Source organism: Apus apus, unplaced genomic scaffold, assembly GCF_020740795.1.
Source record: "Apus apus isolate bApuApu2 unplaced genomic scaffold, bApuApu2.pri.cur manual_scaffold_74_ctg1, whole genome shotgun sequence".
NCBI classification, from domain to species: Eukaryota; Metazoa; Chordata; class Aves; order Apodiformes; family Apodidae; genus Apus; species Apus apus.
The window spans coordinates 1-15,432 of NW_026248871.1; the positions used below are offsets into that span (position 1 = coordinate 1).

General features: G+C 51.6%; 1 protein-coding gene across 1 annotated transcript; it reads right to left on the reverse strand.

The window, feature by feature from the left end:
* Positions 1 to 10,856: 10,856 nt before the first annotated feature.
* On the reverse strand, positions 10,857 to 11,819 carry LOC127396326 (olfactory receptor 14J1-like). Its single transcript, XM_051643952.1, has one exon. It carries the CDS (start codon positions 11,811 to 11,813, stop codon positions 10,857 to 10,859), a length of 957 nt encoding a protein of 318 aa, XP_051499912.1. The 5' UTR covers positions 11,814 to 11,819.
* Between the last annotated feature and the right edge of the window lie 3,613 nt (positions 11,820 to 15,432).

A 15,432-nucleotide genomic window follows, 5' to 3' on the forward strand; every position in this document is an offset into this window, starting at 1 on the left:
CTGCAGCAGCAGAAGCCATGGGAACCTGCAGCAGACCCTGCTGCAGCAGCAGAAGCCATGGGAAACTGCAGCAGACCCTGCTGCAGCAGCAGAAGCCATGGGGAACCTGCAGCAGACCCTGCTGCAGCAGCAGAAAGCCCCTGGAACGCCAGCCCCCGCTGTCCGGAGGAGCCGAGAGGGAAAGGGGGGGCTGCCCCGCGACCGCTGCCCGGAGAAGCGGAAAGGGGGGCACCTGTGCCCGCTCCCCGGGGACCCTGCCTGCCCCAGCCTGAAACCAAACCAGACCAAAGTAGGAGCTTGCCCAGCCTGCGTTTGTCATCTGCTTCGGGACTGGAGCCGTGCTTGCCGCAGCTGCTGCTGCTGGGAGGGGTGGCCCTGGTTCCCGGGAAGCCCCCCCACGGATCTCTTTTATTAAGTGCACTTTGAAATCTTCCTCCTTCACTGCACTGGGGAACAGCTCCAGTGAGCTTGAGGACTTGAAGGAAAGCACAAAAAGATAAGCAGCTTGTTAGGGCATTTGAGGCTCATCACAAGAACCTAAGAGGTGCCAGCCCTGACCCCCAGCCCCTGGGAAGGGAGATCCTGCCCCTCACTCACCCCTCAGAGCTCTCCACGGGGCACCCACAGATGAGGTGGGGGGTCCCCCATGGTGGGAGGTTGCAGTGTCACCCTAAAATGATGGGGGGAAGGTTGGAGGGGTCCCAGGGGTCTCTGAGTGGTTCCAGTGGCTCTAAGGGGTCCCGGGAGTTCTGGAGTTGCAGGGTCCTCTGAGGTGTTGCGGGGCGTTCTGGGTGGGTCCTTGAGAGTTCTTGGGGGCTCTAAATGGGCCCTGGGGTTTCCAGAGGGGTCCCTGGGGGGGCTGGGAGGGGTCCTGGTGACGCAAGGGAAGAGACTCTCTAGCCCTGAGCAGCTCTAAAGCGGGTTCTTGCTTGGGCTGGGGATCAGTCCTGCAGACACAGCCCGGCAGGGAAGGGCAACACGCGTTTGTGCACTTAAACATACACGTGTGTTTCTTGGCTGAGAGGGGGGCGGGATTATACAGAGTGATTCCCTGAATTCATGATGATATTTAAATCATTTCCCCGCAGTCATTAACATCAAGCTACACCCCTCCCCATGTGCACTGCCTCTCGGGGCCGTGGGCAGGGGTCTCTGGGAGGAAGGCTCGTGGTCTGTGCTGAGCTGGGTCCTGTTGTTCCTCATGCTGACAGGCTGGCTGATGTACCAGTGAATCCTGCTGCTTGGGCTCTGCGGGAGACACAGCCCAGTTCAACACAGCACTTGTGACCAGCAGGAACAGGTTCTACTCTTCAGCACCATCTGGGTTTGGCCAGTTTAGCCCTGAAGTCTCTAACTCGGCTGGATTCCTGCTTGCTGGGAGGAGGAGGAGCTGCTTGCTGGGAGGAGGAGGAGCTGCTCCTGTGGAGCCCTTTTCCAGGTGCGGGTTTCCCGCCCCAAGGGCAGGAGGTCGCTGTGTGCAGGAAGGGGAGCAGCTCCTGGCCGCGCCGGGTGCCTTCCCTGCTGCTGGGGAACCTGAGGGCCGTGCAGGTGGGTCCAGCTGGTCCCAGCAGGTGAGGGGTGGGCGTCTCCACAGCCACCCCCAGGCCTCTGTGATGCAGGGCCTGTTGCCCGGACACCGTTGTGATGGGTCTGCATGGGGACCAGGGTCCTGGAGCTGCTGGGGAACATCTGCCTGTCCAGCTGGTGCAGCTGGAGGTGCAGCAGAGGAGCCGTGGGGCCTGCAGAGAGCAGAGCCTGGAGCAGCCCAGCAGAGCCACCCTGCTCCAGCAGCAGGACATCCTGGAGGAGAGGCAGCTTCAGCAGCAGGGGGAGAAGTGGCATTTCTCCCTGGTGCAGTCTGTGCAGCTCCATGTCAGATCCAAGCAGGGGGGTGCCAAGGAGGACACGTGTGGGGCAGGGCAGGGTGATGGAGCCTCCCTCTGCCTGGAGTCAGCTGCTGCTCTGCAGAGCTGCAGCCCCATCATCTCCTGCATCCCTGCCCCAGCAGCCACTGCTGGCAGGTCCCCAGCAGGCATCTGGTGGTGGGAGCCAGGCTGCCTTTGCCATCGTTCCTGTGCTCTCCTTCCAGGTCTGCAAGGCGAGCTTGAACCTGCACCAGCCAGAGATCACAGGCAGGGAAATCCTGAAGGCTGCCACGGGCAAACAGGACACGTTGGAGTGGCTGGAAGGGGCTGTGGGTCCCAGCTAGAGCCCCACGGGCAGTGTCACCTGGGGCTGGATCACGTCATAGTGGGTGACATCACAGTTGGTGACATCATAGTTGGTGACGTTGAAACAAAAATTCGGAGCTTCCAAACCCCCCTGCTTTCTAACACTCCTCACTGCAGTGGGAGGCTGGTGCGGCTGGGTAAGGATTCCGAGATCAAGACCCAATAACAACAACCAAGCTGTTATTGAGCAGGCATTCCTTATTGCAGAGCTGGGCAGCACTGGGGATTCTCCACCATGAGTGCTCCAAGGAGCCAGTGAAACACCCTGACTAATATACACCAAAAACATGTATCTTCAGTTCCATGTCAGTGAGTCCCCAGGATTCTTTTACATAGTCATTTTATTTCCTGGAATTGGCTATCTTTGTAATTATGCCTGCTGGAGGGTCTCCTGTGGGGGTCTTTGTTGATTCTAGTCCTTTGTCGTCTTTGTCCTGTCTCTGTCCTGGTCCTGTCTCCAGTCTCCCGCTGGTCGATTGCCCAGGTGGGTCAGAATCCACATCAGTGTGTCTGTAGGCTGCCAGGGTCTTAGAAGACTTGATGTTATCACAACCTCCAGGATGCTTGGCATAGTTGACTGATAGTTTCACAAAGCACCTTGTTTTAAAAGCAACCCTTAGTATAGCAAATTCATTATGTTAGTAAACTTTTATGAGGCTATATTTCTATTGAATTTACTAACAAATATTCTACAATGTATCAACGTCATAATGGATGACGTAATAAAGGGTGATGTCACAGTGGTGATGTCATAGCGGATGCCGCCATAGTTGGTGATGTCATAATGGATGATGTCATAGTTGGTGACGTCATAATGGATGATGTCATAATGGATGACATCAGAGTTGGTGATGTCATAATGGGTGACATCATAATGGGTGATATCATAGTTGCTGATGTCGTAATGGAAGACATCATAATGGATGACATAATAATTGGAGGTATCGTAGTGGGTGACGTCATAATGGATGACGTCATAATGGATGATGTCATAATAGGTGACATCATAGTAGGTGATGTCATAGTTAGTGATGTCATAATGGGTGATGTAATAGTTGGTGATGTCATAATGGATGATATTATAGTGGGTGACGTCATACTTGCTAATATCATAATGGGTGACGTCAAAATGGATGACGCCATAATGGGCGATTTCATAATGGGTGACATCATAATGGGTGATGTCATAATGGGTGACGTCATAGTGGATCATGTCATAACGGGTGGCGTCATATTGGTGACATCATAATGGGTGACATCATAAGGGATGACGTCATAATGGGTGATGTCATAATCGATGATGTCATAACGAGTGATGTCATAGTTGGTGATGATATAATGGCTGATGTCATAATGGTTGACAGCATAAGTGGTGATGTTATAACGAGTGATTTCATAGTTGGTGACGTCATAATGGGTGACGTCATAATGAATGAAGTAATAAAGGGTGACATCACAGCTGGTGGGGTCATAATGGATGATGTCATAATGGGTGATGTCAGAATGGGTGACGTCATAATTGGTGGTGTCATAATGGGTGATGTCAGAATGGGTGACGTCATAATTGGTGGTGTCATAATGGGTGATGTCATAATGGGTGACCTCATAATGGGTGATGTCACAGTGGGTGACTTCATAATAGGTGATGTCATAATGGATGACATCATAATGCATGACGTCATTATGGGTGACTTCATAATGGACGACATCATAATTGGTGATGTCTTAATGGGTGCTGTCATAATGGATTATGTCATAACGGATGACGTCATCATCGGTGACGTCATAATGTGTGACGTCATAATGGGTGACGTCATAGTTCTTGACGTCATAATTAATGACGTCATAATGCGTAATGTCATAATGGGAGATGTCATAATAGATGATGTCATAATGGGTGATGTCATGCTTGGTGACGTCATAACGGGTGACGTCATAATAGGTGACGTCATAATGGATTACGTCATACTTGGTGACATCATAATGGGTGACGTCATAAGGGGTGATGTCCTAATGGATGACATCATAATGGATGATGTCTAATGAGTGACGTCATAAAGCGTGACATCACTACGGGAGATGTAATGATGGGTGACGTCCTAGTTGGTGACGTCATAATGAATGACGTCATAATGGGTGATGTCATAATATATTATGTCATAAAAGGTGATGTCATACTTGGTGACATTATATTGGGTGCCATAATACTGGGTGATATCATAATGGATGATGTCATAATGGGTGATGTCATAATAGGTAATGTCATAATGGTTGACGTCATAATGGATGACATCATAATGGTTGATATCATAATGGGTGTCATAATGGGTGATGTTATAATGGGTGATGTCATAATGGATGACGTCATAATGGGTGACATAATAATGGATGATATCATAATTGGTGACGTTATCTTTCGTGACGTGATAATGGGTGACGTCATAATCAATGACGTCAGAATGAATGATGTCATAATGGGTAATGTCATAATGGAAGATATCATAATAGATGATGTCATAATGGAAGATAAAATAATAGATGATGTCATAATGGATGATGTCACAATGGATGATGTCATAATGGGTGATTTCATAATGGGTGACGTCATAGTGGATGATGTCATAAAGGGTGACGTCATAGTTGGTGATGACATCAAGGGTGATGTAATAGTTGGTGATGACATAGTAGATGACATCATAATGGATGATGTCATAACGGAAGATGTCGCAATAGATGATGTCATAATCAGAGACGTCATACTTGGTGATATCATAATGTGTGCCGTCTTAATGGGTGACGTCATAATGGATGACATCATAATGGATTATATCATAATGCGTGATGTCATAAAGGGTGACGTCATAGTTGGTGATGTCATGGTGATGTCATAATGGTTGATGTCATAATGGATGACGTCATGATGGATGATGTCATAATGGATGTCGTCATAATGGGTGACGTCATAGTGGACGACATAATAACTGTTGATGTCATAGTGGGTGACGTCATAATGGACGTCATCATAATCGGTGACGTCATAGTGGGTGACGTCATAATGGGTGTGTGGGTAGTTAGTGGACGTCACGCCTTTCACGAAAGGCAACAAGTGGTGCCGAAACGCGGGAATACGCCTGGTATTGGGAAATTCACCTGGAGTCAGGAAAGCGGCAGCCGGAGCGGCAGGACCGGCCCGGCAGGGAGGAGCGGACCGACAAGGAGGATGGAAGCCCTTGTTAAGGTCGTATTGCAATTACATAAGCAGTGGGGGATAGATTGTAAGGCTAAAGATTTTACTCTCGCCGTTGCGAGGCTTTTGGAAATCGGGGTCATTGACCAGCCGGTAGATATTCTCCACCCTGAGGTGTGGGACAAATGCACTGAAGCACTGGCTAAGGAGACGATGCTCTCGGGTCGTGGGAAGCACCTTAAGTCATGGGGGAAAGTCGTGCAGGCGTTGCAGAAGGCGATACAGGAGCAGGAGACCTGGAGGGCGGCAAAGAACTGTTTGCTGGCCACCCCGAAGTTGGGAGTCGGGGCAGCCACACAGACTTTGCACCCCCCGGGTGATGATGGTTTTGCTGAGTCTGGGGAGGGTTTAAGGGTGGCAGAGCTGAGGGAGGGTGATGCGTCCCCTCGGTCTCCGGACCCCGACCCGCTTACGGAGGGACAGAAATGAGCTCAATCCTTCTGGGGCGGGTTGGCGGAGGAGGCTCGGGGCGCCGCGGAGAAAGCAGAGTCTGAGGAGGTTCGGGCTGAACCGCCGCCCTATGCGCCCCAAAATGGCGCTGAGCAAAAAAGGGGGGGGCGAGGTAAAGATGCCCGTGGTGGTAAAAGGGAGGAAAAGCTGGTATCAGCAAGTGCACACAGAAGGAGGGGGGAGGTGAAAGAATGTGAGGGGAGTGTGAGCGAGGTGGAGGAGGATGGGACCATGAGCGAGGCGGAGGAGGACGGGAGCAGGAGCGAAGGGCAGAAAGCCAACCGGAGTCGCTATCTGAAAAAATGCCTTCGTAGGGCAAATCCCCCGCCAAGCCGGGCGCGGAGCAAGCTGGGAGGGGGGGATGAGCCAAGGGGGAGGGAATGGCCCCGTGGGCGGTGCAGGAGCCTGGAACGGCCCGCCTGTAAGGGAAGTGGGCGAGGCCGGAGCTCAACAAAAAGGTACTGGAAACCGGAAGTAGCCGGTCAGTCGAGCTCTGACTTCGGATCGGACACAAGCCGGGATGAGTGGCCGGTTACCGATTCAAACTCAGAGGAGGAGGAAATGGGAATATATACAGTCAAAAGCAAAAACATTCTCAGCCCAAATAAAAAGGGACCGCGAGGGAAAAACATCCCTGTCACCGACTGGAGGAGAGTAGAGGCTCTGTGTGCCGATTGGGTCCCACCGGCCACGCGAGCATTCCCGGTCCGGGTGACGGACGGGGGACAGAGGGTCCACTCACCAATAAACCCTAAGGATATACAAGCAATTGTTAAGGCAGTTGCGGAAAAAGGGTTTAATTCTGCCATGGTCCACACCCTTATAGGTGGTGTCTTGAGTTTCTGTTCACAGGACCAGATTATCGGATGCCCCCGTGACCCATACACCTCGGTGGCAAGAGAGGACAACAAGTCAATAAGCATCCTGTCCACACCAGAGAGCTTTACACCGGCAGAACCCAAGCAACGGCAACGTAGCCTCTGTGGCGGGGGGCTACGATGTCTTTGTGTGATCTTGATTTTAGAACTTGTCACCACAGGACAGGTAACATTAGCTCACCCTCACCAGCCATTTAAATGGTCACTCCTTCGAGTCAAAGATCAGCAGGTTATCGCAACTCAAATAACATCAGGTGCGCCAAGTTTTAGTGCCAGTCTCTGCCAGCTTGTCCCAAAAAACAGATGCACGGTAGACGTAGTGTTTTACATGTGTCCCAGCTCAAACCCTGGGAAAGGGTATTGCAACTCCCCTAGCCAGTACTTCTGTAATTATTGGGGGTGTGAGACCATAGCCCCTGTTTGGATATCGGGTAGTAGCAAAGACAGATACCTAAAAGTTCAGTGGGGTCCATATGGGTGCGCTTTACCGAGAGGATGGTGGCGTGGAACTTGTCAGTTCCTCTTCTTAAATGTTACCAAGCCCGAAGAGGACAGTTGGTTACTTGGAAAACTTTGTGGAGTTAGGTACTCAGAGCTAGGGAAAGACCGAGGTGGCTTAATCCTCATAAAAAAGGAGGTCGCCCCGAATGATCCGCTGCCAGTAGGCCCCAACCAAGCAGTTATCAGCAAAGCCCTGACTATCCCTAATCAGAACTATGTGACTAAAAAGACGGACAATCAGGAAAAACTGACAAAAGCTCCCATGACAACACACACCACCAAAATTCCTGAAAGAGAGTCGCTCTGGAAAATGATGCAAGCTAGCTACCAAATACTGAACAAAACGAATCCAAATCTCACGGAGCATTGTTGGCTGTGCTACGGAATAAAACCACCCTTTTATGAGGCTGTAGCAGTAAGTAACACACCCCTACAAATGAAGGGTTCAAATCCGGCTCAGTGTATATGGGAGGCAGATAAGCAAGGGATCACACTAGCACGAGTGGTGGGAAGCGGCGTGTGTGTAGGTAAAGTCCCCGAGAACAAAGAACAGCTGTGTGATAGTAAGGTACAAGGTAAAATCCCTGCAAAGTGGTTAGTACCAGCCGACAATACCAAGTGGGTTTGCTCTGTCACGGGAGTTACACCTTGTCTGTCGTTGGACAAATTTGATGAATCCTCAGAATATTGTGTCCAGGTAGCTATAGTCCCTAAAGTCTTTTACCATCCCGAAGACGCTGTCTATGACTCTCTGATTAATCCAGAACATCATCTGTCAAAGCGAGAACCCTTTACAGCACTAACAATAGCTACCCTAATGATCTTAGGAGGGGCGGGAGTAGGCACAGGAGTGGCATCCATGGTCCAACAGAATAAAGAATTCAGTGCCTTGAGGATGGCAGTGGATGAAGACCTGGCTAGAATTGAACAATCAATAAGTGCGCTAGAACAATCACTCAGGTCACTATCTGAAGTAGTGCTGCAGAATGGGAGAGGACTAGATCTAATGTTTTTACAGCAAGGGGGAGTGTGCGCTGCACTAGGGGAAGAGTGTTGTGTACACGCGGACCACACCGGGATAGTGAGGGACACGATGGCCAAACTGCGAGAGGGGTTGGAAAAACGGAAAAGGGAACGAGAGGCGCAGGAAAGCTGGTTTACATCCTGGTTTAACTATTCACCTTGGCTGACCACCCTGATATCCACCTTGATAGGGCCAGTCGCAATGATTCTGATAACCTTGATCTTTGGACCCTGTATACCGAATAGGCTCGTGGCGTTTGTCAAGAGCCGGCTGGAGAAGGTTGACATCATGCTGATAGAACGCCAACAGCTGCTTTAAGAATGTTTTTCTTCAGAATTTCCTGTAGCTATCTCTAGAGATACATCATTACTTTCAACTACCTCTTGTCTAACGTGCATTATGTTTTCTATTCAGGTTTGTAACACATTTTTTAAGATTGTTAACATATCCTGTTTTAAGACTGTCACATTTTAACCAATTTTAACTGTGCATAGGGAGGGGGGAAATGTGGGTAGTTAGGGTCCGGCGGCCGGAAGATTTCGCGCTGTACGGAAAGATAAGGCCCCTCTCCTAATAGCCAATAGCACTTAGTTCACGATGTAAGCAGACGGAAGTGACACCACAGACCTAACTCATATAAACACCGCGGTAAACACTAATAAACGCCATTTGCCATCCACCACATTGGTGTCTGTGAGCTGATGGACCGAGCGGCCTGGGGTTGGCCGCCGTGCCGTTCTTGAACCAGGTCGTAAGGCCTTTCCCCGAAAGGCAACACTCTGGTGAGACCCGACCTGGGGTACTGAGAGCAGCTCTGGAGCCCTCAGCACAGGGAAGACATGGAGCTGCTGGAGACGGTCCAGAGAAGGCCACAAAGATGATCAAAAGGCTGGAGCAGCTCTGCTATGAAGACAGGCTGAGGGAGTTGAGGGTGTTCAGTTTAGAGAAGAGAAGGCTCTGGGGAGATCTTAGAGAACCTTCCAGTGCCTGAAGGGGCTCCAGGAAAGCTGGGGAGAGGACAGTGGTAGGACAAGGGGCAATGGTTTTAATTTGAGAGAGGGGAGATTTATGTGAGATATTAGAAATAAATTCTTCACTCTAAGGGTGGTGAGGAGCTGGAATGGGTTGTCCAGGGAGGCTGTTGATGCCCCATCCCTGGAGGTTTTTAAGGCCAGGTTAGACGAGGATTTGTGCAACCTGGTCTAGTGGTTGGGTGCCCAGTTCATGGCATGGGGGTTGGAAATTGCTGATCCTTGAGGTCCCTTCCAGCATTAATTATTCTATGATTCTTTGGAGACAGTAAAACCCCCTGTACAGCCTGCTCTAGGTGAACTTCCTCTGGCAGGGGGGTTGGACTAGATGGTCTCCAGATGATCTTCCAGCTCTGACAGTTCTGTGATTCTGTGATGTCTGAGCCCTCCCACACAAAGACCCCATCTCTGCTCACACTTTCCTCCCTGGCCCTTGCTTTGGCTTCCTTTGTACCTTCATTTGGTGTTTCTGAGCTTGTCACCATGGGCATTCCTACCTTGGCCACATATTGAATAAAACTACTGCCTTCAAGTAAGGTATGTGGTGTTCTGCAATTCCTTGTGGTCTGATCTTGCCAGAGGCCCCCCATGTCAGGGTGAGCCACCTGTACACACACATTAACAGGGGTCCAAACACAGCTTCACTCCTGGGGGACTTCAAAAAACTCTGGGATTCAGTCAGAAGAAACCTCACAGAGTTTTACCCAGAGAAGCAGTCAGTGCTTTGCCAGGGGCAGAATTATCCCCAGAATGAGGACTGGCTGAGAGCTGAGCAACTCAGCAGTGACCCTGAGAAGAAGGGCCTGGGCATTCAAGGAGTGTCCCAGGAGCCAGTGGTGTGTGCTCAGAGTTATAAGGCCAGTTGCAAATAGGGCAGCAGAGTGACTGCATCATTGGGAAGGGAAGAGCCATGGGTGTCACCTCCCTGGATTGTGTGAGGCCCTTGACGTGGTCCCTCAAAACATCCTTCTCTCTAACCTGGAGTGAGAAGGGTTTGATGTGTGGACTGCTCAGGGGATGAGGAATGGGTGAGATGGTCAGATCCAGAGGGCAGTGGTGAATGGCTCAGTGTCCAGATGGAGATGGTGACAAGTGTCCCTCAGGGGTCCGTCCTGGGACCAGTCCTGGTTAATATCTGTATCAATGACCTAGAGAGCTGAGTGGTGCAAGTGACATGGCTGGGGGACAGGATGCCATGCAGAGCAGCTGATTTGGGTTACTGGGCAGCCAAGGACTCAGAGCAAGTGTTAGAAACTTTAATAATGGATCAAAGGAAACAAAGCAGGTCCGTGTCTCAGTTGTAGCGACACAAGTGCAAATATCTTTGCAGGAACAAAACCAAGCATGACAATAACAACAGCAGTAATGATAAATAAAATAATAGTACTAACAATAATTATAACAACAAACCCCCACAGAGCAGAAAACGAAAAAAGCAAAAAACAAAAACAAATTAGCAAACAAACATAAACTATGCAATGACATAAAATGGAATCACTTCTGGAAATAGGCTTTAAATCTCTCACTCTTGACCAATGAAGAAATCACTTTTGTGAGGGCGTCCTTGAGCTGCTGGTTCCTCATGCTGTAGATGAGGGGGTTCACTGCTGGAGGCACCACTGAGTACTGAACTGCCAGCACCAGGTCCAGGGATGGGGAGGAGATGGAGGGGGGCTTCAGGTTGGCAAAGGTGGCAGTGCTGGTGACCAGGGAGACCACAGCCAGGTGAGGGAGGCAGGTGGAAAAGGCTTTGTGCCTTCCCTGCTGAGAGGGGATCCTCAGCACAGCCCTGAAGATCTGCACATAGGACACCACCATGGAGACAAAGCAGCCAAAGAATAAAAAGGCACTAACCACAATGAGCCCAAGTTCCGTGAGGTAGGATTGTGAGCAGGAGAGCTTGAGGATCTGGGGGATTTCACAGAAGAACTGTCCCAGGGCATTGCCCTGGCAGAGGGGCAGTGAAAATGTACTGGCTGTGTGCAGCAGAGCATTGAGAAACCCAGAGGCCCAGGCAGCTGCTGCCATGTGGACACAAGCTCTGCTGCCCAGGAGGGTCCCGTAGTGCAGGGGTCTGCAGATGGCCACGTAGCGGTCATAGCACATGATGGTGAGAAGGGACCACTCTGCTGAGATGAAGAAGACAAAGAACAAGAGCTGTGCAGCACATGCTGAGTAGGAGATGGCCCTGGTGTCCCAGAGGGAATTGGCCATGGCTTTGGGGAGGGTGGTGGAGATGCAGCCCAGGTCGAGGAGGGAGAGGTTGAGCAGGAAGAAGTACATGGGGGTGTGGAGGTGGTGGTCCCAGGCGATGGTGGTGATGATGAGGCCGTTGCCCAGGAGGGCAGCCAGGTAGATGCCCAGGAAGAGCCAGAAGTGCAGGAGCTGCAGCTCCCGCCTGTCTGCGAATGCCAGGAGGAGGAACTGGCTGATGGAGCTGCTGTTGGACATCCCAGCCTTTTCCTCAGGAGGTGCTGCCAGAGGAGGAAAGCACACTCACAAGTCAGGACAGCCCTGAGCAAATCTCTTCCCATTCCCTCCCCTCAAACCCCAGCCCCTGAAAACAGACATTGACTCTGTCCATGTTTACAGGACATTCCTCCATCTCCCTGGCTGGAGCTCTGGCCTATGATGGCCAGGTGTGCTGTGAGGAGCCCAGCTGCCAAAAGAGTTTTTCCTGCTCCACAGCGGGGGAACATGGGAAAGATGATGAGAAGCTGCTAAGCAGGTGACTCAGGCTGAGATCCCAGTGCCTTGGAGCCAGGAGCTCTGCTGTGGAGCAGAGGAGACCAAGGGCTTGCTGCGGGGAAGGGACCTGACTGCAGCTGCTCCTGCTGGAAGCTGTCCCCACCTCTCCTCCCTGGCCCTGCTCACAGCCCCATCCCACCCAGCCTGTGCTCAGCTCTGCCCTGCAGAGCCCTCCTGGCAGCAGGACCCTGCCCAGGGGCAGCTCTGTGCTGGCCACTCCTGAAGAGGAGACCAGATCAGCCCTGGGGAGAGCACAGAGCTGAGGGCAGTGCTTCCTGCAGGCAGAGGAAAGGCTGAAGGCACTTTCTCAGGGGCCTTGACAAACCTGCTCCTCTCTCCCTGCAAAGCTGCAGGAGTCTGGGTCTCCTGTCCAAGCCAGCAGCTCCAGGACTGGTTCCTCCCCCCCGCACAGAGGGGCATGCAAAGAGACACTCACCATGCCCAGGGCTGTGAAGATGTCTCCTCCAGCAGCTCTCAGCCCTCCTGCCCCTCCTGCCTGCCTTTATCCTCTCTCCCTGCCTGGCTCCTCTCCCCTGCTGCCTGCAGGCAGTGCCCTCAGCCCCTGCTGGGGCTCCTCTCCACAAGGCAGGCTCAGCTGCACACTCCCAACTTTCTGCAGCATTAATGGGTCCCAGGGAGGACCATTACCAGGAAAGGCTGCACAGGGGCTGCTTAGAGCAGGAACCTGGAAGCACTCATGGCAGGCAGGGAAAGGCCATGGCAAGGTGGCTCTGATGAGCAGTGAAGCTGAAGAAACCTCTCCAGAAGCCAGAGTCAGGTGCAAACTCCAGAGTTTCTGGCAGTGTGAAGGGGTCCCACTGAGGGACATCCCTGACAAAGCTGCCTGGGCTCTGGTGAGAGCAGGAACCTGGAGGCCCTGCTGACAGGCAGGCAAAGGCAAGGACAAGATGGCTCTGAGGTGGAGTCAGCCTGGCTGGGGGAGATGATTCCAAGGTCCCAGCCCTGACCCAAAGGCCCTGGGAGAAGAGATCCTGCCCCTCACACGTTGCTCAGGGCTCTGCCCGGGCACTGGGATGTGGGGATGTGCAGTGCCTGGAGCAGGACTAGGAGACACTCTTTCTCAGCCTCACAGGCTGTGATGAGGAGCCCATGGAGTCCTGCTGCTCTCATGAGAAGGTGTCTCCTCGTAGGCAGCAGCTGCAGAGAGAAGCTCCACAGCCCAGGAGATCAAGACCTGGGCTGGGGGCTCTCAGCCATGGCTGTGCCCCCAGCTGTCCCCACCACAGGCTGTCCTACAGTGTCTGACTCCTGCAGCTCTTTCCCTGCAGGCTGTGGACGTCCCCCTGCTTCCCAAACTGGCCACCCATGGTGATGTCATGGCCATACATCCCATTTAAGGCTCTACTGCCCCATGGTGATGTCATGGCCATACATTCCATACAAGGCCATATGAGGTACTGAGGCCTGAAACAAAGAGGACCTCTAGAGGAATCTCACAACCCAGCACTATATATAGATGTATATTTTTATTACAATCTCTGAATACCTGGTGCAACACTTACTGTGTAGCTGTAACCAGCAGACAGATCTCTCTTTATTTAGAGGCACGCTGCAAGGCCATGAAACCAGACATCTGGCCTTGGGGAGACAGATGTGGTTCAAGCCAAAATAGAGAGAGATACCACCCACCCACCCCTCTTTGGCCCAGCCAGTCACTAGACTGGTTTTGAAATGAGTCCCATTGTCTGACTCAAGTCTTCCTGGAAGGACCATCTCCTGCATTCCTTCCATTTAGCAGCCCTTGTACACGTCTCAGGAGAACAGCAGTGGGTTCATTGTCTCAGGTTCTCGTGTCCTCTTTATAAGATCACACTAGAGAGACCACAGGTGGCATCCAAGTGGGTCCTGCCTCTCTTGCTGCTGTCTCCTAGCAGGACGTGTCCCCTTCATGGCTGCAGCACCAGCCTTCCCATCTGTCAGGCATCTTATTCCTTCCCTCAGTCATTCCTTCCATGGCTGAGGTGTGGAACTGATGGGGATCAGAGATCATGTCTCCATAGTGTGGTGCTTTGAAAGCCACTTCACCCACAGTTGGTCTTTTTTAGTCATCAAATCATCCCCTGAAGGAGAACATCTGGGCATGTGCTGCTGGCACAGCCTGCACAGACCTCTGGAGCATTTGTGTGTCGCACAGAACGTCACCAGGATCTGTAACCCCTTGTTATCATAGATCACCTCTGGCACAGCCAGTTCTCTCAGACACGTGATGTCTCTCTCAAGAGTGGCTGTTCTGCTTCGGCGCCAGTCGATGTCACCCTTGTGGGGGTATCTCTGCCTCACAGCTGAAAGAAGTTGGCTCCACAGGCTGGGAGTTCCTGCCTTACTCCCAGTGCTCTATCAATGCCAGCATCTCTGGCCAGGGATCCCAACTGCCTGCCTTCCCTTTCGTCCATGTCATAGATTTCAGCCCCACTACCAAAGCAGCAGAGCAACCAAGGCAGAAGGGGCTCACCTTCATGGAGGGTCAAGTCCTTCTCATGAGGTGCAGTTCCTTTAGAGAGAAAGGTTGGACAAGGTCATCGTTGTCATCTGCTTGAGAAGGGCCTGCTCCTTCATCTGCTGGAGAATAATCTTCTCCATCACTCTCTTCCTGGTCCTGTGGAAGCTGTGGAGATTTCAGACAGGGAGAAGCTCTGGGACCAGTTGTCTTTGCCTTTCCCTTGATGACAGGATGAACCTTTACTCACTGGATGGAGGGCGAGTGGCCTTGGTCTTTGCAGCAGCAGCAGTGGTGGCAGCAGCCTTGCCTGGGGGGAGTGGCAGTGAGGGGAACAACATCTTGCTCTACCATCCACAGAACATTCTAAACATTCAGCAGAAGCATCCCTACTGAAACCTGCCATTCAGATCCAGAGCTGGGAGATTCAGCCCGAGACAAAACGCAGAGGTAAGGCTGACCCTGCCATTACCAACATGGACCTTTCTGTTCACATCAAAGCCCTTACTACACACTGCCACCCTATAGATCAGTATCAAAACCCCTGTGAGCACTCAATATCTTCTCACAGGAGATATAATGGCTTTGGCTATAGCCTTATAAATAAAAAACAATCACATACATAAACCAATCACATCTACATAAAAGAATCAGCAGAGCAGCTCCACAGAGCAGGATGATCCCAGCTGCACACCACATGTACAACTGCATCTTGGGAAAAAGCTGCAGCAGAAACTTTGCAGGAAGTGTCTGTTCAGTTTTCAACCCGTCAGTAGATTCAGCAGAAGTGCAGCCCATTGCTACCTGAGGGATTCCTGCCATCAGAGCTGGAATTTTCAGCATTCACCAATGACTTTAGAGCCT